Source organism: Mirounga angustirostris, unplaced genomic scaffold (genome assembly GCF_029215605.1).
Source record: "Mirounga angustirostris isolate CCGP_5_RB_7025 unplaced genomic scaffold, mMirAng1.0.hap1 SCAF_7, whole genome shotgun sequence".
NCBI classification, from domain to species: Eukaryota; Metazoa; Chordata; class Mammalia; order Carnivora; family Phocidae; genus Mirounga; species Mirounga angustirostris.
The window spans coordinates 23,348,134-23,374,575 of record NW_026991715.1 but is presented as its reverse complement, the minus strand read 5'-3'; the positions used below and the strand labels follow the sequence as shown (position 1 = coordinate 23,374,575).

General features: G+C 37.2%; 1 protein-coding gene across 2 annotated transcripts in view; it reads right to left on the bottom strand.

The window, feature by feature from the left end:
* The window catches only part of SLC12A2 (solute carrier family 12 member 2), a 106,284-nt gene that overhangs the window by 49,379 nt on the left and 30,463 nt on the right, over positions 1-26,442 (bottom strand). For both annotated transcript variants that reach the window (XM_045892066.3, XM_045892070.3), the window contains exons 5-7: positions 5,191-5,330; positions 3,209-3,319; positions 1,072-1,180 (exon numbers count right to left, since the gene is read on the bottom strand). In XM_045892066.3, the coding sequence (XP_045748022.2) occupies positions 1,072-1,180; positions 3,209-3,319; positions 5,191-5,330 (360 nt within the window). The remainder of the gene's footprint in view (positions 1-1,071; positions 1,181-3,208; positions 3,320-5,190; positions 5,331-26,442) is intronic.

Here is a 26,442-nt window from a genome sequence, read left to right as displayed (position 1 = left end):
TGGTTAAGGTATAAACCTTGAAACAATTCCTATCAGAAAACTACCCACGCAACTAAGTCAGTGTCTAAGAGAAGCCAAACCAGTGCTACTCACAAATGATCAAGGACTGTATGTTGTTACCGTGATCAAAAAGATCAGTAAGCTTACACCGGAATGTAAACCAACTAGGTCTCTAGGATCCACAGCTTGGGTCAGCTGATTTTTTTTTTTTCCCAGTAAGACTCTGTGAAGGAAGAAGGGCACTGATGTACATTCTGTATCTTTTCACAGATCTGTATGAATAGCTCTGGGCTGAACGACTGGGGAGGACTGCAGCTAGGCCTCTCCTTCTAGGGTTTCAAAACAGGGAGTTTCTTGAGGAGTTTTTATCAACTGAAGACACATCTATTACCCTAAGTGGTAAGCCTCTCTGACGCTAATCCAAGTGTTCTCTCCTGTTCCATTTCACCCTGTGCAGATGCAGGTGCAGAGTGGCTCCATTTGGTGGGGAGCAGGGGATGGTGATGGGGTGGGAAATACAGATAGAGACTTAAGGAAATAACAAATGGTAAGTAAATTTCACCAGCAGGGACAATTAGAAGCAGAATGAAAAGGGTCACAAAGATGAAAACTGTGGAAAATCCTCACAAGGTATAATGTAAAAGGGTAGAAAAACTGAAGTTGCCATTATACAACAAGTATTTTCTTCATAGGTGTAGGTACATTTCGACTGTTGGGTTGAAATACAACTTAAAGAATGAAAAAGCCATGTGAGCATAAAAGTCACCATTTCAGTTACAAATTCCCAAAATGACAGAGAACAAAGGCAACTTTCCTCAGGAGCACTGATTTTTCTACATTCTATCATCTTTTGATGCTAAGAATGAAAAACAGAAGATGTAAATAAAAGTGGTACTTTACTCTGATCGTAACATACATAATGGAGACAACACTAAATTGGATTGTCAATTAGTGTGAGTCACTCCACCAAAATCAATTATATTACAAATTATCTACAGTGTACTAACTTTGTTTACTAATAGAATGCTGTAACATGCACCTTTAAAAAGAGATTCTATCTTTTTTACTTACACTTATAACCAAAGAAACCTTTGGGCTTCTTGCTGTCCAATGGGATAAATGTTCCTATGACGAAATCAGCAATAGCAAGTAGTAGAATCACCAAAAGAACAATCTGAGCCTGGAATTTTAAACATGAAAAATCAAAATCAAATCTCTCATGTCTCTATACTGATTTAGTTTCACTATCGTATAACTTCTGTGACTGAAGAGATTTGTCTTGTTTTCCCAGTGCCTCAAAAAGCTTTTTGAGGTGCTCAATAAACTTATACTACATAAGCAATCTTTAAAGAACTATCCTAAAATGTTCAATATACTAGGGAAAAAATGGATCGCATGAGTAGGATCATGCCAAATATTTCTGAAATGAATTAAAGATGTGCATGTCATCCCACAAATCCTAAAGCCCTATACATTCCACAACACTGCAGGCTTTTCATCCTTTATCATTATTTACTGCCCCCTCCAATGGAAGTACAATCTTGACACAGGGAACGTATTTGCTACAAACACAAGTTTTACACCAAGTCCAAACACAATGTTGAATGTCTGACAACCACAGGAAAAGAAGAAGAAGAAGTGTACTAGTACAGAAAGAAGAAGACAATATGCAGGAGGAGGACTGAATTAGTAATGGGACTGGAAGGAACAACCTATGAGAATTGCCATTTCTCCTCCTGCACGCTTGTTTTGTTTTAGTGAGATATAATGGACATGTAACAATCTATCAGTTTCTGGTGTACCACATAACAATTCAATATTCATACACATGTAATTGTAAAGTGATCACCACAGTAAGTCTAGTTAATATCCGTGACCATACATAGTTTAAAATTTTTTTCTTGTGATGAGAACTTTTAAGATCTACTCTTTTAAAAAAGCAACTTTCAAATATGCAATACAGTATTAACTATAGTCACCATGCTGTGCATTACATCCCTGTGACATTTATTTGATAACTGCAATTTTATACATTTGACTCCCTTCACTATTTTGCCCCCTTCTCCCGCCTCTCCTTCTCCACTCTTCACCTCCCAGTAAAGTTAGGCAGATATTCATGAAAACCTGTGTCCTCCCTGGGAATAAAAACTGCTTAAATGCTAATCCGGTCCCAGGTAGGATGAAATTCTATTCTTTTCAGTTAAGTCAAATGGTTAAAAGTATAAGTAAATGATTTAATTATATACTAATGACTTAAAAAACAACTTTGGGAAAATTATTCTTTCCAACTTGCCTAATTTTTGATCTGATAAATATTATCATGGCTCACATACAGCAGAAATATAGGATTTTACACGATTTATAAAAGGAAACATGACGACACCTAGAGGGGACTTGGAGATACTCAGCAGGATCTTTGTGGATGATTTAGTCAGGAAAGCAGAGCTGTACTGAGGAATATTCTCTCAAAGGTGGAGAAATAATGCCAGGTGCTCTGCCTACAAGTTAACATGTGATTTCAGCAACCTTTCCCAGAAACAGTGGTCCTGGCTTTGGTAGCCATGGTTTCTGAGACTTCAACAGCAAGGAGCAAGACGAGCTTCTCTAATCTCTTATGGGCACTAACTTGAAGTTTATTGCCCCTGTATTTATTTTTGAAATTGAACTGTTAAATAAATTACAAAGCCAAAAGTTTAATCTGGGCTGCCTAACATACTGACCTGAGTGATTCTAAATAACTTGAATCAAGATTAAGGGAGGGGAGGGGAAAGGAAGAGGTGGGGAGGGGGCAGGAATCCAAAGTTAAAAAGTACTGTTTTTTTTTACAGAGAGAGAGAGAGAGCACAAGCAGGGGGAGCAGCAGAGGGAGAGAGAGAAGCAGGCTCTCCTGAGCAGGGAGCCCGATGTGGGGCTCGATCCCAGGACCCTGGGATCATGACCTGAGCTGAAGGCAGATGCTTAACTGACTGAGCCACCAGGAGCCCCGAAAGTACTGTATTTAAGTGGATGCTAGACTGACTGCTATCTATAAACATTCCTTGCCTTGTCAGAGAGAAAATAACCTGATACACAAACTTCTCTGAAAATGGCCACTGAAGGATCTTCGAAATCTAAAAATATTACCGCACTTTAGAATGGTCCCTAAACACACACTCTAAAAGTTCGTACGTTAAATATGTACAGATACTCCAGTGAGTTCATTACTTACTTTTGCTTCCCACTCCATTCCAGCCACTGAGATACCTAAAAGGATCACCACAGTAATGGCTCCAATAATTCGAATATCATTGATTTCATCGATCATAAGTATGGAATGTTCCTAGAAAAAGAGAATTATAAACGCAATGAGCAATTTCAGTTATTCAGATAAGCTCTTTAATTCTTTTGGAAACATTTCAGAGACATCAGAATCTCTTACATGAAGAAGTGGAATAAATGCCTATGTAAGGAATGAAGAGGGAGGCCTAAGAAAAAGGAATAAATAACTATGTACTATTGAGGCACCATTCAAAAAACTCAAGACATCAAAAATAGGGTCAAATTAATGAGGTTATATTTAATACAGACTCAATAAATCAAAAATGAAATTGCTAACAAGCAAATAAATCATAATATGCCTAAGCAGGACTCACAGTTAGTATTTTTTAAAGAAATATATTTTGTATTACTGTGATTAGCAAACTCATGCTTTTAGTGGTCTTTTATGTTCTGTAAGAAAAAGAGATGAATACATGTTCATGCAGTTGTCCAAAAACACACACTGTTCCCACGCTAACAAGCAAAGCTATTTGTGGTTTAATATCAAGGACATTAAAAACATGCTAAATTAAGTAACAAAAGAATAGTAACCATTAAGAGTTACACTGCTTGCTTTCTTACAGCCCTTGCTTTTCCCCATCCCTTAGTCCTGTACAGCTAAGGGCAACACCAACATAAGTGCCAGTCCCCCTCAGATCTCACACTTCCTAATGGATGGCATCCGAACACAGAAGAACAGAGTTACAACCAACCTAACAGGAACCACTACAGGTGTCTCTCAAGGTTGCTCTCAGTTAATAATGCTGAATCCTATTTCACTTCTACTGCTTTAACTACACACATCCCAATGACTCTTTTCAAACAAATCCTCTCCTGAACTCCAGAGCAGTATTATCAACTACTTCCTGGCCAGCTCTACTTGGATATACCTCTGGTTCTTCCAATCAGACATCCCAAACTGCACTGTCCTGTGCGGCCATTACCCTCCATTTAAACCTCCAACTCAGAAATCTATTTATCATATATATATCATATATATATATATATATATATATATATATGATAAATATACATTTATATACATATATTCAGGTATATATATTTGTAAATATATATTTATGTATATTTTTATTTAAGTGTGTGTGTGTATATATCTATATATATATATACACCTGAAATCCTCTTTTCTCTTTCTCTGATTTCCCATATCCCAATAATCATCAAGTCCACTCATTTAACATTTTAAAAATCTCTCCAGTTCACCCACACGTCTCCAGCTACATTGGTCATTGTTTGAATGTACACCACCATCCCTTCCCCAGGATAGCTACAACTTTCTAAATGATCTCCTTCTCCACCTGTAATCCCACTGTTCCATGCTCTATATACTTCTTCAAGCCCCAATCTGATCATGTCCCAGCCCCTAACTCCAACTGAGATTAAGACCCCAATTTAACAGCAAACAATACCTTTCCTGATTTGACCCTTTTTTCCCTCTCTAGTCTTAAATCTCTATTTTGTGCTATAATCATATAGAAATATTTGCAGAATTTTTTTAAAAAACACACCGAACTCTACCCCTTCCCGGCCTTTGTTTCCTTTTCTCCCATATTCCCTTCACGGCACACCCCACCTCTCCTACCTGCCTGCTAACACCCAGACTCCCTTCCCTGGAAAACCCTTACTCACATTCCTTTGTGACCCCCTTTCCTGGGTGGTAGTAAGTTAAGTGATTACCCTTTGTGTTGCCAAGGTCTTCTATAACTACCCACTTCTGACAATGTATCACCATTACTTTGTCTATCTCTTACACTAAACTTCTTGAAGGACACGTTTTGTGTCCATCACTGCTTTCCTAGGATCCAATACGGGGAGTGGCACATAAGCCCTCAATAAAGATTTGGGAAACCAATGTCCAGAAGACGAAATTACCTTAAGCAACTCCACCACAGTTTCTGCAAATCCAACCACGTACATAGCAACTGCAACAGCATTGGCAAAAGCGAAGATCAGTCCAATTGCACCACCAAATTCTGGTCCTAGACTTCTGGATATTAAATAATATGCTCCTCCTAAAGGAAAGGAAAAAAAAAACAAACCAAAATACTCAGGAATTTAAATGTCAATCCTTTTAATTACACAAAAGAATTCAGAAAGCACATGCTTCCAGTAAGCACAACTGTTATATTAATAAACAAGTGGGTGAGCATATTTTCAGGAAGAAACATCCCAAAAGAATTCTTTACAATCCACTTCATTCTTAGCAGTTCTCAAAACCCAGAGAATTCTGCCCGTGTCAAATATAAAATCATCTGGCTTTTTAAATCCCTATTCTCTCTTCTAAAGCTTAGACTAGAATAGACAAAAGCCTCCTGCTCATATTCATGGACACCAATATCATCTCTTAATGATTTTCTAAGTAGTGTTTTAATCTTAATGTAACTTTTAAAATCACAGTTGAGATGATTTCAATAACCTATATTGGTATGGTAATTTGTTGGTAACGTGACTAAGATTCAAAAAAATTTCCCAAGAAATTGCAAAGAACGGTAAGCATAAGGTGGTATCCTAAATAGATACAATTTATATTTTAATAAATCCTACCTAAATGCAATAGTCAACAAGGACATTAAATGAATTATCATGAAACAAGTATTTTTCTAACTTAAATATTAATCAGTATTATGATTTTGAGTCAATTCTAATGCTTAGTTGAAATCTCTAAGAATTCTTCTAAAATTCTATTTTATTTCTGGCCTCTACGTCATAATCAAACTTAGTTTTAGTAATAGTGAAGTTACATGAAGTTATATACATTTTTTTAGATACTGATGAACTGTTTTGTTTTTTTTTTTTAAGATTTTATTTGTTTATTTGACAGAGAGAGAGACAGTAAGAGGGGGAACACAAGCAGGGGGAGTGGGAGAGGGAGAAGCAGGCTCCCCCGCTGAGCAGGGAGCCCGATGTGGGGCTCCATCCCAGGACCCTGGGATCATGACCTGAGCCAAAGGGAGAGGCTTAACGACTGAGCCACCCAGGCGCCCTGAACTGTTTAATTCTTAAGACCATAAGATGAGGGACGCCTGAGTGTCTCAGTCACTTAAGCGTCTGCCTTCGGCTCAGGTCATGATCCCAGGGTCCTGCAGTGGAGCCCCACATTGGGCTCCCTGCTCAGCGGGGAGCCTGCTTCTCCTTCTGCCTGCCACTCCCCCTGCTTGTGTTTCTTCTGTCTCTGACAAATAAATAAAATCATAAAAAAAAGACCATATAATGAAATGCCATTTAACAGCTGAGCATTTCTCCTGTTCTCCCAGTATAATAAAGACAAACACAACAAAAAATTCTATAGTTCAATAAAGTACTAAGTATGCAAACTTCATTTTGGAAATATCTGTAACATGTTTTATAGTTAATTCTATCAATTCTCTCAAAATAGTCTACACTTTAAATCCATCCATCCAGAACTTCCTAAGTTACTTATTTTACCAATTAATAATTTCCACCACCTTGGAAATCCTCAAGAAAAAAATGCAACCTGATCATTTGTAATGATTGGTCTTATGGTTTTTAATCAGATAAAATTACTTAGGAATTTCCCAGAAATATTTCTGAACACTAAAAAATTCTAATGGACTTATATAAGGACAAATTTTTTTATATCAAATAAAGATCTTAGTCTAAGACATTAACTCCATTATAACTAATCACAAGGAAAATCCCTGGAATACTGTAATTATCAAGACTATATTTAATGTATATGTTCACAAAATTGATTTAAATTATTTTATTTAATTCCAATACCAACAATGAATTATTTATCCTGACTTCACAGATGAGAAATGTAGGTCACCGTGAAAGGTTAAGTGAAATCTGGGATCTAGCCTGGCATCTGGCTCAGTGGGGAGTCTGCTTCTCTGTTTCTCCCTCTGACCCTCCCCCTCTGCCCCTGCACTCTCCTGCTCTTTCTCTCTCTCTCTCAAATAAATAAATAAATAAAATCTTAAAAAAAAAAAAAAGAAATCTTTCAATGACTCATGTGTTTCAACAACAGACAACATAAACTTGAGAATGAGGGGAGCCTGTGTGGCTCAGTGGATTAAGCGTCTGACTTTGGCTCAGGTCATGATCTCAGGGTCCTGGGATCCAGACCAAGTTAGGCTCCCTGCTCAGCAGGGAGTCTGCTTCACCCTCTCCCCTGCTCCTCTCCCCCACTTGTGCTTGCTTGTTTGCTCTCTCAAATAAATAAAATCTTAACAAAAAAAAAACCAAAAAAATTTGAGAATGAGAAACATCACCAATAGAACCTATAAAAACAAAGAATTCATTCATGATATACTTTATGGTTTTGATTTCAAGTCTTTTTATTACTAAGAAGAAAAAATATGTATCATAAGGTACATTTAATATGGCAAAACATAATGGGAAGGGGAAATTCACCTTGGGAATGATGAATATATGTAGGCAAATTCTGACATTTCAGAACTATTTTTAAATCTTCTACAATTTAAAATATCTAAACCTTAAAGCCTCACACCTAGTTTTGTTAATTTTTAAAAGATTTGTATTTTTTCTCCAAGAAAATAAAGAGGGCATGGATAATAAAGAATAAGAGTATCTGCTAATCTCGCTACATTTTTACTTCTGATAAAAAGCATTCTCTGCCCTGTTTCTTTCACTTCTATTTCTGCTTCCTAGAGACAACCAGTTTTAAAAGCAGTTTTCCTTTTTTTTTTTTGGTTTTCATCAAAATCAAAAGATAGTATTAAAGACCTACCACGTGGAGAGAATAAGCATAAAGTAGGTATTTATCTTGATTAAAAGTTTCTATTTTGTTAAAAATTACATTTTACCTAATTCTAGCTAAATACTATTATCATTCCCATCTTACATATGAGAAAATGAAGGCTTAGAGAGGTTAAGTAAGTTGACCAAGGTCATACAAGCAGCCAGGGAAGAACTGGGCTTAAACTCAGGTCTGGCTCGTGTCCTTATCATACAATATGCATGACAAAAAACAGTCTTTTTGTTATTATTGAAAATGGCAACCAGGAGAATGAAGAATTATGAGTGATTAAAAGGCATCAATAGACAACAGTAACTACTTTCTTTCAAAAAAATCTATTTGTCAAACAAACACAGATGTTAATGTTGAAAAAAAATTCTTCATGGGGTTTCGTAATATGGCCATAAACTACCCCAACATCTGAGTGTAGAGGACATAAATGAGTCAGATACCAAAGTACTGAGTAATGATACTACATACACTGGGTTCCATTTTTATTACATATTGATTTGGGGATATATGTCCCTATAGCTCTTGCTAAATTTCACATCAATAACCAAAACCCTGACTAGGTTAATCAAGAGCCTAAGATTAAAAATGGATTATTGGCCATAAAATAAGTGTCAGTAACTTTCAAAGATCTGAAATGATACAGTGAATATTACTGACCACGAAATAATTAAATTAAATGTATGGAAGATCCCTAACATCTGTAAATTATGCAACATACTTTAAAATAACCCACTGGTGGGCGCCTGGGTGGCTCAGCTGGTTAAGCGACTGCCTTCGGCTCAGGTCATGATCCTGGAGTCCCAGGATTGAGTCCCGCATCGGGCTCCCTGCTCAGTGGGGAGCCTGCTTCTCCCTCTGACCCTCCCCCCATCATGTGCTCTCTCATTCTCTCTCTTTCAAATAAATAAATAAAATCTTTAAAAAAAAAAAAAAAAAGAAAAAAGAAAGTAACCCACTGGTTAAAGAATAAGCCACAGGGAAGTTAAAAAGTATTTTTAATGAATGATAATGAAAATACAACATATCAAAGTTAGTGGGATATACCTAAAGCAGAAATTCTAGAGGAACTCATTCAAATGTTTGTATTAAAAGGACATAAAATCAATGATCTAATAAGAAGCTAGAAAAAAAGAGTAAATAAAACCTAAAAGAAACAAAGTAATAAAGAACAGAAACCACTGATACAGAAAACAATAAAGAAAAATCAACAAAGCCAAAAGTTGTTTTCAAAAACATTAATAGAACTGGTAGACAATGAACAAGATAAGGATAAAAAACATAAATAAACCAATTCACTAGTGAAAAAAGGGATATATAATGATAAATCCCAGTCATTAAGAAGTTAAAAGGTAATATAATAAATTTATTGCAATGAATATGCAACTCAGATGAAATGGATGCCCAAACTGTGGTAAGAAGAGGAAACTGATATAATCTTATAGCTAACTAAGAAATTAAACTTGTAATAAAAACTTCCACAAACACACAAACACACATTCAAAAAAACTACAGGCCTAGGTACCTTCACTGAAGAAGAGGAGAAAAGATCAATTTTACACAGATTCTTTCAGAAAACAAAGGAAGAGGAAATGCTGGCCAACATCCCTTTTTTTTTTTATTTTTTTTTTAAAGATTTTATTTATTTATTTGAGAGAGAGAATGACAGAGAGAGAGAGAGCACATGAGATGGGGGAGGGTCAGCAGGAGAAGCAGACTCCCTGCCGAGCAGGGAGCCCGATGCGGGATTCGATCCCAGGACTCCAGGATCATGACCTGAGCCAAAGGCAGTCACTTAACCAACTGAGCCACCCAGGCGCCCCGTGGCCAACATCCCTTTTAAGATGAGCATAATCCTGATACCAAAATCTGACAAAGGTTATTAGAAAGAAAGAAAGATTTCAGATGAATATTCCTCATGATCATAGACTCAAAAATTCTTAACAAAATGTTAGCAAATAAAATGTTGCAGAAAGCATAATATCTCTGAGCAAGTGGGGTTTTATCCCACAAATGCTAGATTAAGATTCAAAAAAACATATAATTTGTGAAAGTAACAGAATAAGGGAGAAAAACCATATAACCATTTCAGAAGATGTGGGAAAAGCATGGCAAAATTGAATATCCATTCATGATAAATATTCTCCGCAATTTAGAATGATAACTTCCTCAATCTGACAAACGACATCTTCAAAAACCCCACAGATAACATCTTCTTAGTTGTGATATATTGAACTTATTCTACCTAAGAATGAGAACAAGGCAAGGATATCTATTCTCATCACTTCTATTCACCACTGTACTGGAAATCCTAACTAATTCAACAAATGAAAAAGAAAGAAAAAAATCCTAAAAATGGGCAAGAAAAAGTATAAGCCACGTCTATTCACAGATGACATGTCTGTTTATGTTTATCAAGATCACAGAGTAATGGTGTCAAAATACAAAAGTCTATTTTACTTCTCTATGTAAGAAACAAAAACATGGAAAATAAAACTTACAAATACCATTTATAACCAAAGAACATTAAAAACTTAAGGGTAAATTTAATAAAATATAGGCAAAACATCTATACTGAAAGATGTAAAACACTACTGTAAGAAACAAAAGATCTAAATAAATGATAACCATTCTTCCCAAAAAGATTTTTAAGACTGAAGTACCAAACCCCATTAAGATTTTACGGGCCTTTTTTGTTTGTTTTTAAGCAGAAATTGGTACACCTAATTCAAAAATTTAGGTAGAAATGCAAAGGACCTAGAAGAGCCAAAACAATCTTGAAAAAGAACAAAGTTGGAAGACTTAGAAATTACAAAGGTAAGCAATAGTAATTGGCATAATTACTCCCATAATTCTCCCTTAAGTGGGAGAAACAAACTTATCAATGGAACAGCATACAGTCCAGACAATTGATTTTTCAACAATGGCACCAAAGTTAATTCAAAAGAGAAACGATAGCCATTTTAAAAAATGGTGCTAGACCAAGGGGATACCTGTGCAGGGAAGTAGGGAGGGGAGAGAACTACAATTTCTGTCTCACTAATACGCAAAAATTAATTTGAAACTATTGACAGTCAAAAACCTAAGCTAAAACTATAAAGATTCTAGACAAAACAAAAAAGAATATCTTCATAACCCTTGAGATAAGCAAGAGATTTCAGGTTAGTACAAGAAAAGCCCTAGCCATAAAAGAATACCCAAGAATCTGGATGTCACCAAAATGGTAAACTTCTGCACTCTGAAAGATAAGATTAAGGAAATTATAAAAATGATGAGGCAAGTCAAAAACTGGGGAAAAAATACATACGTTAGACAAATCAATTGTATTCAGAATATACTAAAAAAAAAACCCTCCTGCAAATAAATAAAATACAATTTAAAAATCGGCAAAAGATTTGAATACATTACAAAAGAAGATATACAAGTGGTCATAAGCACATGTAAAGATGCTTACCATAATTAATCATCCACAAGAATAGCTATAATTAAAAATACATAACAAGTGTTGGTAACAACGTAGAAAAACTGGAAGTCTCATATATTGCTGATGGTAGTATAAAATGGAACAACCACTATGGAAAACCATTTGGCAATTTCTTATAAATGAGACATACAAGTACCTCACAAATCAACAAATCGACTCATAGGTTATCTCCCAACATGAGTAAAAACATATAACCACAAAGACTTGTACAAGAATGTTCCTGTCAGCTTATTCCTAATAGCCTCATGCTAAAAATAATCCCAATGTCCTACAATAGGTACTAAATAATTTATTGTTACTACAAGAATACAGTCATAAAATAGAGTAATATATAGTAATGCTAATCTACAACAAACTACTAACATATAGAAAAACATGGATGAATCCCCAAAACACTATATTGTGGTGAGACACAAAAAGAGTACCTTCTATAAAACATAATTCCATCCTGGGCTAGAGGTGAGGGAATGATTATAAAGGAACTTTCCAGTATGATGAAAATAGTATGTATTTTGTTTGAGCTAGGTTTATATACTTATCAAAACTCATAGAACTGTAAACTTAAAATATGTGCATTTCACTACATGTGAATTTTACTTTAATAATATTGATCTAATGAACTATAAATCTATTGTCAACTAGCATTTTAAAACTTAAAAACCGTACAAAATGATGTAGCAAAAAAATTCATGTGCTAGACTTCAAGAGAAGATTAAACAGGTCTCAAGCAAGTTCATCAACTCACTGCTTATAACGAAAGGAGACAAAAGTTATTTCTAAGCTAGACCATGTGTTAAATCAGTTTTTTTCTTTTTTTTGAAGCTTTTCTTAAAAGGCAATTAAATCAGGGCACCTAGATGGCTCAGTAGATTAAGCATCCGACTTTTGATTTTGGCTGAGGTCATGATCTCAGGGTCATGAGATGGAGGCCTGTGGTGGCTCCATGCTCAGCCGAGTGTCTGCTGAAGATTCTCTCTCCTTCTGCCCCTACCCTCTGCATGCATACTCTCTCCCTCTCTCTCAAATAAATAAATCTTAAAAAAAAAAAAAAAAACGCAATTAAATCCATAAATCCATCTACATGGTTTTTTTGTAAAAACAAAGAACCCAACCCAAGTTCAGGATTAGTATCAAACACCTGCAAAATGAAGAGAGTTGTCACCTAGATTCATCGCCACCTAGACCCTCCCTCTCTCTATTCACTTCTGTGGTTCTTAGATGTAACCTCACAGAATCCTAGTACTATAAGGCTATTCACTGGTCATCAGGTCAAACTCCTCATTTTACATGAGACACAGAGATTCAGATATGTAGTGACTTTAAGCAACAAGTGATGGATAAAGCCATGAAAAGACTAAAGTGATGTGTTGATTAGTCCTCAAGTAAAATCAACACTAAAATGACTGCTTCCTCTATCTCTTACTGTTCTAAGAATTAATTTAAAACTCCTTGGGAAAAAAATTGAAAAAATAAAACTCCTTGGAAAAAATAAGGCCCTATTACAATTCTATTTTAAATTCGGGCAAAATACTAAAAATCTTTTTCCTTGGCTGTTACCTAAAACATAGAATTTCATGAATGGTGTATAAAAGTAACAAAGGTTTCTGCAAAGTAGACAACATTTTATATAAAAAAAAAAAATCGACTTTATCCTGTTTCTTTTTTTAAACAGGAGTCAGTGGATTTGAAACCTCTTTCCAGTGAGCTCTGTCTTGCCAATTTTTGTTATAAAGCATTAATCAATGATTACCTTAGTTTTTTCTGATAAGAACCATAAAAATGAAAAACCCATAGTTAACCATTGTGAATGTGCATGGTCAGGAGCAATTTTTGATTAGGAGTACATTTACTAATCAATCTTTGTAGAAAACGGGATTATCAGATACAGCTATTATGAACATTCAGAACAAATGAACTGAACTCAAATGGCACCTTCAAAATAAAATACACAAAGACAAAAACCCCCACGCAACTAGGCAGGAAGGAAGGAGGAGTACTTACTATCTTTTGAACACGCACTCTGGATGTCTGACTACCAATTATGCCACAAAAGAGACATTTCTTAAACCACACAGGGCTCTTAAAGGCTCTCATCACAAGGGAAATAACATGTTTTTCTTCTTTTTTCCTTATTTCTATATGAGATGATGGATGTTAACTAAACTTATTGTGGCAACTTATTCACAATATATGTAAGTCCAGTCATTATGCTGTAATACCTTAAACTTATTCAGTGCCATATTTTTATTACCTCTCAATAAAACTCTAAGAAAAAAAAAACTATACGTGGTTCTATTTAGACTTGTTCTTTTTATCTGCTAACATGGACTAAATGCTGCATATTAATGTGAAAAATTTTTTTAATCTTTAGAAACACTTCAACAAACGTGTCCAAGTCAATTTTTTAACTATGTCACCTTCTTTTATTTTAACTCTTGCTCATCCTTGATAAAAACTGCACAAGAAATCTTACTGTCCAATATGATGTTGAAAAATCAGTCAATATGTGATCCAGTGCATCCTCAGTGCCTCAGGTATGGGTAAAAAAAAGTCTGAACAAAATGAAATTTTGACACGTTTTCTACCAAAATGAACTTCCTCCAAAGAGTAGTTTGAAAGTAATTCAATTTAAAATACAAACAAATACAACTATGAGGTAGAAAAACACATGTAAAATAAGATAAAATTTGAAGGGTAATGGACTCCAGTTGAAATAAAAGTTAATTTGGAGCACCTGTGTGGCTCAGTCGGTTAAGCGTCGGCCTTCAGCTCAGGTCTTGATCCTGGGGTGCTGAGCTGGAGCCCCACGTCAGGCTCCCTGCTCAGCGGGGAGCCTGCTTCTCCCTCTGCCTCTCCCCTCTGCTCATTCTCTCTTTCTCTCAAATAAATAAATAAAATCTTTAAAAACAAAATAAAAAATAAAAGTTAGGTTAACAAGGTGACACAGTGAGGGGATAATTTTACATGTCCACTTGCTTGGACCTGGTGCTCAGATACGTGGTTTCCATGAGGGTGTTTTCAGATGAGATTTACATTGAACTGATGGACTAAGAGTAAAGCAGATTGCCCACTGTAATGTGGGTGGGCCTCATCCAATCAGCTCAAGTCCTGAACAGAAAAAAAAACAAACCTCTCCCTAGCAAGAGGTAAGAGGTAGATAGTTCTGCAGCAGACGGCCTTTAGATTTGAACTGCAGCATCACCTGTCCTCTGGGTCTCCAGACTGCTGACCTACCCTGCAGATTTTGGACTTCCCAGCCTCCATTCCATTATCATGTAAATCAACTCCTTCAAATAAATCTTTCCTTATATATACATACACATCCTATTGATTCTGTTTCTCTGGACATCCTTAATATGAAAATGTTATAAGGTAAATATCCAGAAATCCATATTTCCATTTAACAGCAATAAACAGTAAGAAACTAGAATTTTAAATAGTAACCTTACAATAGCACCAAAAACCAGTTAATACTTTAAGTATAAATCTAAAAAATATCTGCAAGATCTATGTACTGACAACTGAAGAACTAAAGAGAGATAAACGATATTTATGAAATGGAAGCCCTAATAGTTAAGATGTTAATTCTCCCCAAGCTGATCTCTATATTCAACACAGTTCAATCTAAATTCCAGCAAGACAGTTTGCAGAAATTGACAAGGTCATTCTAAAATTTATATGGAAAACCAGAGACCTAGAATAGCCGAGACAATTTTGAAAAAGAACAAAGTTAAAGGAGCCATACTACCCAACTTCAAGAATTCCTATAAAGCCACAGTAACAAGATAGTATGGTATTAGATTAAGGACAGATCTTCAGATAATGTACCACTAGGGGGTCCAGAAATAGACCTACACATGCAGAGTCAATTCATTTTTTTCCAGCTTTACTGAGATATAACTGACATATGATATTGTATAAGATACTGTGAGGTTTTGACACACATATATGTTGTAAAATGTTTACCAAAATAAGGTTAATATATCCTTCACCGTAGAGAATTTCCATTTTTGTTGTTGTTTTATGGTAAGAACATTTAAGATCTACTACCAGGAAGTTTCAAGTATGTAATACTAATTATAGTCTGCATGCTGTATGTTAGATCCCCACAATTTCTTCTTATAACTGGAAGTCTGACCAACATCTCATCATTTCCCTTACCCATCAACCCCTCATAACCACTTCTCTGCACTCTGTTTCTAGGAGTTTGGCTTTTTGAGATTCCACATACAAGTGAGATTATATAGTATCTGCCTTTCTCTAACTTATTTCACTTAGCATAATGCCCTCAAGGTTCATCTATGTTGTTGCAAATGGCAACATCTCCTTTTATATGGCTAGATAATATTCCATTGTGTGTGTGTGTTTGTGTATGTCATTTTATTTATTCACCTATCAATAAAACACTTAGGTTGTTTCCATGTCTTAGCCACTCTGAGTAATGCTGCAATGAACACGGGGGTGCAAACATCTATAACAAATAGTAATGTCATTTCCTCTAAATAAATACCAAGGAAGTGGGACTGTACGATCATATGGTAGTTCTATTTTTTGAGGAACCTCCATACTGTTTTCCACAGTGGCTTAACCAATTTTCATTCCGAAAAGTGCACAGGGGTTCTCTTTTCTCCACATCCTCACCACCATTTATCATCTCTTACATTTTTGATAATAACCATTCTAACAGGTACGAGGTGATAACTCATTGTGATTTTGATTTGCATTTCCATGATGATTAATGACGTTGAGCACCTTTTCATGAACTTGTCTTCTCTGGAAAAATGTCCATCCAGGTCCTCTGTCTTTAAAATCAGATTATTTGGTTTGTTGCTGTCAAGTTATAGAAGTTCCTTTTCTATTTTGGATATGAACCCCTTATCAGATATGTGATTTGCAAATATTTTCTCTCATTCTGTAGGTTGTCTTTTCATTCTGTTGTTTCTTGTACAGTGCAGAAGACTATAGTTTGATATAGTCCCATTTGTTGATTTTTGCTTTTGTTCTCGTGCTTTTGGTGTCATATCCAAAAAATTCACTAGCAAGACCAGTGTCAAAGGGCTTTTTCCCTATGCTTTGTTCTAGGAATTTCATGATTCTAGGTCTTAGATTTAAGCACTTACTCTATTTTGAATTAATTTTTATGAGTGGTATAAGATAGAGGTCCAATTTCTTTTGCATGTGAATATCCAGTTTTCCCAACACCATTTAAGAGACTATCCCTTTCACATTGAGTATTCTTAGCTCCCTTGTCAAATATTAGATGAGTGTACATGTGTAAGTTTATTTCTGGGCTCTCGATTCTATTCCACATGTCTATGCATCTTTTTATGCCATTACCATACCATTTTGATTACTACAGCTTTAAAATAGTTTAAAATCAGGAAGTGTGATGCCTCCAGCTTTGTTCCTTCTCAAGATTGTTTGATAATTTGGGGTCTTTTATGGTTCCATGATTATTTTTCCTATTTCTGTGAAAAATGCCCTTGGCATTTTGGTAGGCATTACATTGAATTGATATGGAAGGAACTTAAGTGTCCATCAGTAGACAAATGGATAAGGAAGGGGTGTGAGTGTGTGTGTGTGTGTGTGTGTGTGTGTGTGACAGAATATTACACAGCCATAAAAAAGAATGAGATTGTGTCATCTGAGACAACATGGATGGACCTAGGCAGCATTATACTAAGTGAAATAAGTCACAAGGAGAAAGACAAAAAAACTCATAAGTGGAATCTTAAAAAAACAAACAAACAAACAAACAAAACACAAAAAACCTCTAAACCCCAGGTGAATAAACAAACAAAAAGCAGAATCAGACCTATAAATACAGAGAACAAGCTGATGGTTGCCAAAACGGAGGAGAGTAGGAAGGTGGGCAAAGTGGGTGAAGGGGAGAAGGAGATACAGGCTTCCAGTTATGGAAAGAATAAATCACAGGACTAAAAGGCCCAGCATAAGGAATACAGTCAACGATACTGTAATAGGGATGTAACGGGACAGATGGTAGCTACACTTGTGAACATAGCATAATGTATCAACTTGGCAAATCACTAAGTTGTAGATCTGAAACTAATGGTAACATTGTGGGTCAACTACACTAAAAAAGAAAAAAATTCAAAATTTCTAACTAATAAAAAGCTTCAAAAAGTTGTTACCCACGAAACAGGGGAAAATGAAAAGTTTGCGACAGACATCCTTTATCTCCCGTGGAGAAATGATCAATATACATGAACCATCTATGTATTTTACAGTATCTGTGGAAATTGTGTAAAATAAAGGTTTTGTGGGGCACCTGGGTGGCTCAGTCGTTAAACGTCTGCCTTCAGCTCAGGTCATGATCCCAAGGTCCTGGGATCGAGCCCCGCATTGGGCTCCCTGCTCAGTGGGAAGCCTGCTTCTCCCTCTCCCCCACTTGTGTTCCCTCTCTCACTGTGTCTCTCTGTCAAATAAATAAAATCTTAAAAAAAAAAAAAAGTTTTGTTGGTGTATTGAGGAAAAAACAAATCAAAAGGTGAAAATAACAAAAACATAAAATTATTAATGATAAACTATTTAACAATTGTTGCTCAGAGCTCGTCTATTATAATTAATAAGTACACCAGAGGGGGCGGAGCAAGATGGCAGAGGAGTAGGAGACCTGGATTTCGTCTCCTCTCAGGAATTCAGCTGGATAGGAATCAAACCATTCTGAACACCTACAAACTCAACAGGAGATCGAAGAAAAGAAGAGCAACAACTCTCTCATCAGAGGGGCGACCACTTTCTGGAAGGTAGGACGTGCGGAGAAGTGAATCCGAGGCGATATTCGGGAGGATAGACGGCGGGGGAGGGGCCTCCGTCGGCCGCTTCTGGCAAGTGATAGAGCCGCGGGGCACAAAGTCGGAACTTTTAAAAGTCTGCTCCGCCGAGGGACGTCACTCTGGTGGCCAAGCGGGGGGTGGAACCCCCCGGGACAGTGTGGTCTCAGGACCCTCGGGGTCACAGAAAGACCGGGGGTGCCTGAGGGCGGCAGAGCTCCCAGGGATCGGAGCGGGGAAGCCGGCTGCAGAGGCGGAGCCCAGGCGCGGGCTCTCAGCTCGGGGTGGCCATGGACCGTGATCCGCGGCACAGTCGGGCCCCTGCTCCTCCAGCAGGGACCCCACAAGCGGCAGATCCGGGGAGACTCCCCTTCCTCCCCCGGGAGGAGCCGCGCGGGAGTGCACCGCAGGGATCTGCTGGGTTTGGGGACTCCACCCGGGGTCGGGTGCCAGAGATAGAGGCGCGCGGTCACAGGCCGGTTGAGCACAGAGTGCGGCGGGAGACTGGGGGGAGCCGGGAGTGACTGCTTGTCTCTGGGGGCTCACTGAGGAGTGGGGCCCCGAGTTCTCGGCTCCTCCGGGGCGGAGACTGGGAGGCCGCCATTTTCACTCTCTGCCTCCAAAGCTGTACGGAAAGCTCGCAGGGAACAAAAGCCCCGGAGAGCAAACCCGAGCAGATGACTTAGCCCGGACCAGGCAAGGGCGGGGCAATTCCGCCTCCGGCAGAGACATTTGGAAACCACGGCAACAGGCCCCTCCCCTGAAGATCAGCGAGAACAGCCGGCCAAGACCAAGTTTACCGATCAATGAGAACGGCAGAACTCCAGCGCTAGGGGAATACTGCACATAGAATTCACGGCTTTTTTACCATGACTCTTTAGTCTTTCAAAGTTAATTTTTTTTAACTGTCTTTTTGTCTTTTTATTTCTTTTTGAATTTTTCTTTTTCCCTTTTTCAACCAACATCTTATCACTCCCTTTTTTTAAAAAAAAAACATTTTTAATTTTCATTTTTAGAGTCATATTCTATCCCTTCATAGTAGTTACCCGTATTTTTGGCTTATATATATAAGTTGTTCTCTCTTTAAAATTTTGAGATAGTTTCTTCTAACAGATTAAAATATACCCTAAATCTCTAGTATATGGTGTTTTCTATTCCCCTGCCTGATCACATCCTCTCCCTTTTTTTTTCTTTTTCTTTTTTCTTTTTTTAAATCCTCTTCTTTCTTTTTTCAAACAACTTATCAATTCCTTTTATAAAATTTTTTATAATTTCCATCTTTACAGTCATATTCCATCCCTTCATCATATCAACCCTTATTTTTGTACATATATAAGTTTTTCTTTCTTTAAAATTTTGGGAGGCACTTTCCTCTAAAAGACCAAAATACACCCCAAATCTAGTGTGTGGCACTGATCTATATACCAGCCTGATCATATTTGATCACATTCTGGTTTTTTTTGTTTGTTTGTTTTTTTGTTGTTGTTTTGTTTTGTTTTTGTTTTTGTTTTTGTTTTTATCTTTATCTTTTTCTTTTTTTTCTTTTTCCTTTTGCTCTCTTTCCCTTTCTTATCCCACTGCTTCAGGTCTTTTCTGATTTGTTTAGAGTATATTTTCTGGGGACGTGGTTACTCTGCTAGCATTTTGTTCTCTCATTAATCTTTTCTCCTCTGCACAAAATGATGAGACGGAAAAAATCACCTCAACAAAAAGAACAAGAGGTAGTACCGACTGCCAGGGACCTACTCAATACGGACATTAGTACGATGTCAGATCTAGAGTTCAAAATCATCACTTTAAAGATACTAGCTGGGCTTGAAAAAAATATGGAAGTTATTAGAGAAACCCTTTTTGGAGAAGTAAAAGAGCTAAAATCCAACCAAGTAGAAATCAAAAAGGCTATTAATGAGGTGCAATAAAAAATGGGGGCGCTAAGTGCTAGAATAAATGAGGCAGAAGAGAGAATCAGTAATATAGAAGATGAAATGATGGAAAATAAAGAAGCTGAGAAAAAGAGAGATAAACAACTACTGGATCACGAGGGCAGAATTCGAGAGATAAGCGATACCGTAAGACGAAACAACATTAGAATAATTGGGATCCCAGAAGAAGAAGAAAGAGAGAGAGGGCCAGAAGGTATAATGGAGCAAATTATAGCAGAGAACTTCCCTAATTTGGGGAAAGAAACAGGCATGAAAATCCAGGAAGCACAGAGAACCCCTCTCAAAATCAATAAAAATAGGTCAACACCCCGACATATAATAGTAAAACTTACGAGTCTCATAAACAAAGAGAAAATCCTGAAAGCAGCTCGGGAGAAGAGATATGTAACCTACAATGGTAGAAACATTAGATTGGCAACAGACCTATCCACAGAGACCTGGCAGGCCAGAAAGGACTGGCAGGATATATTCAGAGCACTAAATGAGAAAAATATGCAGCCAAGAATACTATATCCAGCTAGGCTGTCATTGAAAATTGAAGGAGAGATAAAAAGCTTCCAGGACAAACAAAAACTGAAGGAATTTGCAAACACAAAACCAGCCCTACAGGAAATCTTGAAAGGGGTCCTCTAAGCAAAGAGAGAGCCTAAAAGCAACACAGACCAGAAAGGAACACAGACAATATATGGTAACAGTCACCTTACAGGCAATACAATGGCACTAAATTCCTATCTTTCAATAGTTACCCTGAATGTAAATGGGCTAAATGCCCCAATCAAAAGACACAGGCTAACACACTGGATTAAAAAACAAGACCCATTGATATGCTGTCTGCAAGAGACTCATTTTAGAACCAAAGACACCCCCAGATTGAAAGTGAGGGGGTGGAAAACCATTTACCATGCTAATGGACACCAAAAGAAAGCTGGGGTGGCAATCCTTATATCAGACAAATTAGATTTTAAACCAAAGACTGTAATAAGAGATGAGGAAGGACACTATATCCCACTTAAAGGATCTATCCAACAAGAAGATCTAACAATTGTAAATATCTATGCCCCTAACATGGGAGCAGCCAATTATATAAGGCAATTAATAACAAAAGCAAAGAAACACATCGACAACAATAATAGTGGGGGACTTTAACATCCCCCTCACTGAAATGGACAGATCGTCTAAGCAAAAGATCAACAAGGAAATAAAGACTTTAAATGACACATTGGACCAAATGGACTTCACAGACATATTCAGAACATTCCACCCCAAAGCAACGGAATACACATTCTTCTCTAGTGCCCATGGAACATTCTCCAGAATAGATCACATCCTAGGTCATAAATCAGGTCTCAACCGGTACCAAAAGATTGGGATCATTCCCTGCCTATTTTCAGACCACAATGCTTTGAAACTAGACCTCAATCACAAGAGGAAAGTCGGAAAGAACTCAAATACATGGAGGCTAAAGAGCATCCTACTGAAGAATGAATGGGTCAACCAGGAAATTAAAGAAGAATTAAAAAAATACATGGAAACCAATAAAATGAAAACACAACTGTTCAAAATCTTTGGGATGCAGCAAAGGCAGTCCTAAGAGGAAAGTATATAGCAATACAAGCCTTTCTCAAGAAACATGAAAGGTCTCAAATACACAACCTAACCCTACACCTAAAGGAGCTGGAGAAAGAACAGCAAATAAAGCCTAAACCCAGCAGGAGAAGAGAAATAATAAAGATCAGAACAGAAATCAATGAAATAGAAACCAAAAGAATAGTAGAACACATCAACGAAACTAGGAGCTGGTTTTTGAAAGAATTAACGAGATTGATAAACCCCTGGCCAGACTCATCAAAAAGAGAAGAGATATGACCCAAATCAACAAAATCATGAATGAAAGAGGAGAGATCACAACCAACACCAAAGAAATACAAACAATTATAAGAACATATTATGAGCAACTCTATGCCAGCAAATTAGATAACCTGGAAGAGATGGATGCATTCCTAGAGATGTATCAACTACCAAAACTGAACCAGGATGAAATAGAAAACCTGAACAGACCTATAACCACTAAGGAAATTGAAGCAGTCATCAAAAATCTCCCAAAAAACAAAAGCCCAGGGTCAGATGGCTTCCCAGGGGAATTCTACCAAACATTTCAAGAAGAATTAATACCTATTCTTCTGAAACTGTTCCAAAAAATAGAAACGGAAGGAAAACTTCCAAACTCATTTTATGAAGCCAACATTACCTTGATCCCAAAACCAGACAAAGACCCCATCAAAAAGGAGAATTACAGACCAATATCCCTGATGAACAAGGATGCAAAAATTCTCACCAAAATACTAGCCAATAGGACCCAACAGTACATTAAAAGGATTATTCACCATGACCAAGTGGGATTTATCCCTGGGCTGCAAGGTTGGTTCAACATCCACAAATCAATGTGATACAATACATTAACAAAAGAAAGAACAAGAATCATATGATCCTCTCAACAGATGCAGAAAAAGCTTTTGACAAAGTACAGCATCCTTTCTTGATCAAAACTCTTCAGAGTATAGGCATAGAGGGTACATACCTCAATATCATAAAAGCCATCTATGAAAAACCTACAGCGAATACTATTCTCAATGGGGAAAAACTGAGAGCTTTCCCCCTAAGGTCAGGAACGCGGCAGGGATGTCCACTATCACCACTGCTATTCAACATAGTATTGGAAGTCCTAGCCACAGCAATCAGACAACAAAAAGAAATCAAAGGCATCCAAATTGGCAAAGAAGAAGTCAAACTCTCACTCTTTGCAGATGATACAATACTTTATGTGGAAAACCCAAAAGACTCCACCCCAAAATTGCTAGAACTCATACAGGAATTCAGTAAAGTGGCAGGATATAAAATCAATGCACAGAAGTCAGTGGCATTCCTATATACCAACAACAAGACAGAAGAAAGAGAAATTAAGGAGTCGATCCCATTTACAATTGCACCCCAAACCATAAGATACCTAGGAATAAATCTAACCAAAGAGACAAAGGATCTGTACTCAGAAAACTATAAAATACTCATGAAAGAAACTGAGGAAGACACAAAGAAATGGAAAAACGTTCCATGCTCATGGATTGGAAGAACAAATATTGTGAAGATGTCAAGGCTACCTAGAGCAATCTACACATTCAATGCAATCCCCATCAAAATACCATCCACTTTTTTCAAAGAAATGAACAAATAATCCTAAAATTTCTATGGAACCAGAAAAGACCCCGCATAGCCAGGGGAATGTTGAAAAAGAAAAGCAAAGCCGGCGGCATCACATTTCCAGACTTCAAGCTCTATTACAAAGCTGTCATCATCAAGACAGCATGGTATTGGCACAAAAACAGACACATAGATCAATGGAACAGAATAGAGAGCCCAGAAATGGACCCTCAACTCTATGGTCAACTAATCTTCGACAAAGCAGGAAAGAATGTCCAATGGAACAAAGACAGTCTCTTCAACAAATGGTGTTGGGAAAACTGGATAGCCACATGCAGAAGAATGAAACTGGACCATTTCCTTACACCACACACAAAAATAGACTCCAAATGGTTGAAAGACCTCAATGTGAGACAGGAGTCCATCCAAATCCTAAAGGAGAACACAGGCAGCAACCTCTTTGACCTCAGCCGAAGCAACTTCTTCCTAGAAACATCACCAAAGGCAAGGGAAGCAAGGGCAAAAATGAACTATTGGGACTTCATCAAGATAAAAAGCTTTTGCACAGCAAAGGAAACAGTCAACAAAACCAAAAGAGAACCGACAGAATGGGAGAAGATATTTGCAAATGACATATCAGATAAAGGGCTAGTATCCAAAATCTATAAAGAACTCATCAAACTCAACACCCAAAGAACAAAGAATCCAATCAAGAAATAATTCTTTATATTAACAAGATAACTAGGCAAGTTCAAAAGGAGCTCTCCAAATTGAAATTACTATACAGAGCAACCACAACCTTTAGGTAAAATATTTCCTTATTAATTCCCTTAATAATCAACCTCCAGTCACAGAAAATTGAGATGGATCTCCAGACATCACTATTTCCATGGTATCCCTCTATTTCTCCAATCTAAGCCTTTGGCACCCTGACTTGTGGGTATTTATAGCTCTATTCCTCTCTTCCCTGTGTACCCATTTTAAGAGAAGTAAAAATCAAGTCCTCAGTGATTGGGCTAGAGGAGATCCAAACCTGGCACTCTTGGCCCCCCACCCCCCCCCCCCCACTTAAAGACAAAGCAGTTTACTGTTAGAAATGGCAAACAAACTCACACCTATAAAATGAGTCTCTTACAGTTTGCTTTAAACCGTAACTCCCACACTTTCTTTCTCCTTGGAAAATTATGTCAAACAAGGAAGATTCCTGGGGTGCCTGGCTAGCTTGGTCAGTGAAGCATGCAACTCTGGATGTCATGGTTGTGAGTTTAAGCCTCATGTTGGGTGTAGAGACAACTTAAAGATTCCTTGTTCCAGAGAGATTCCTACTCTGGAATCTGCTATCATGCGATAGTGCCATTTAATAAGTTCCTCTCTCCTCTGTATATTCTATAAAATGCTTTCTGGATCTACAGGCATGGTATAATTCAGATTCAATTTCTCAGGAAACAATACTTCACAGATACTTTTACTGAGTAAAGAGCTTACAAAGTTGGAATATTTTAATTCTCTTTCCTTCTCTTGCTACGTAGAACAATTATCAAAGAACAAATCTCATCAATTTCTTGATTACACTGACTTTAGGTAAGGAAACTTTCATTCAGGAAAACTTGATGAACCTCATGTTGATGAGATTCTTCACATTTATCAATCTTCATAAGTTAGTTCCCTAGCATTCTTCAAAGGTAAAAAAATAAGATCTTTTTGTGGTGTCTGTGAACTTAAGGATTTAATCATATATTATGTCTTCATTTAAATTAGTTATTAGTAGTAGTAGTACTGCTGTTCAAACTAAGCAAACTCAAGTCAGCATCAGCCTCTTCAAATTGGCTCCTGGGTCCTTTTGACCTGAAACTAGTAGCCTCTGTTACACCTTCTTTACTTTCCAATGTGAAAAAATGTCTAGGCTCTTAAAGTACGCTTCCTGCCCAGATCTGGAACCAATCATTTCTCCAAGGTCCTCTGGTTCCTCTGACTGAAAATATACCACGTGGGCACTAGGAGGTGGTTCACTGCTACTGGGTTGGTCATTTGTTATACGTAATTTTTGCATACAGTACTAAGCAACATGCACTTTTGGGATAAAATGTGTAAGTCACACTAATACTTTCAATTTAGAATCATGACTACAGGGTGCGATATATTCTTGCCAGATTTAGACCTGTATCTACTTTCTCATATGGGGAAAATCCTGTTTTTTCATGAAACCAAAATAAATCCCATTAGGGCTGTCCAAGTCCATGAAGCAGATTAAGCGGTGACAGAAGGGGCTTACAGTCATTGAAAAAAATCTCCAAAAAACTTTCACTGAGGATGATACAACTTGCCTGTATTCTGTAAAGGATCAGCCAGGTTTCCAAAGTCACCAACTGACAAGTGAAAAATGAACACCTTCTAGCAAAGTTTCAAAGTATGTGGTCAGAGTCTGAGGTAGATGTATTTATGAATACATACGAAAACTACTGATAGTATTGAAAGATGAAATGGCTTTTTAGTCCCAATGCAGGAAAATCTATGCTTCCCCTAAGCTTGAGTTCACATGGAGAATAATCTCTGGGGTTCATGCTGCCAGTGCCTTCATGCCCCACTGAGGCTTACAACCTTAATTGGAAAGCCTGAAGAGAAGGAGAAATACTTTGATAATTTGCTGGTCCACCACATCCATTTCTTCTTTTACTACCATTCCCCAACAGTAGCAGAAATAAATGAAGCATGGGGCACAATACATAAGAAGTCAAAAAGAATCTCTCAGTGTTGTCTGATTAACTCTTTTGGACATATCCACATCTTACACCCCAATATAGCTCAATCTAGACTCATGTACATGTACAACTTCAGCCAACAGTCACGCATGCTCAGCATGGACATATGGCTACCAGCTTCCCGCAGGCCATAGTGATCTTGATCTTCTGGTATGTAATATGAAGACAATGAAGAAAAATGAAAGGCTCAATCTAGTTCTCTCTCTAAATACCTGGT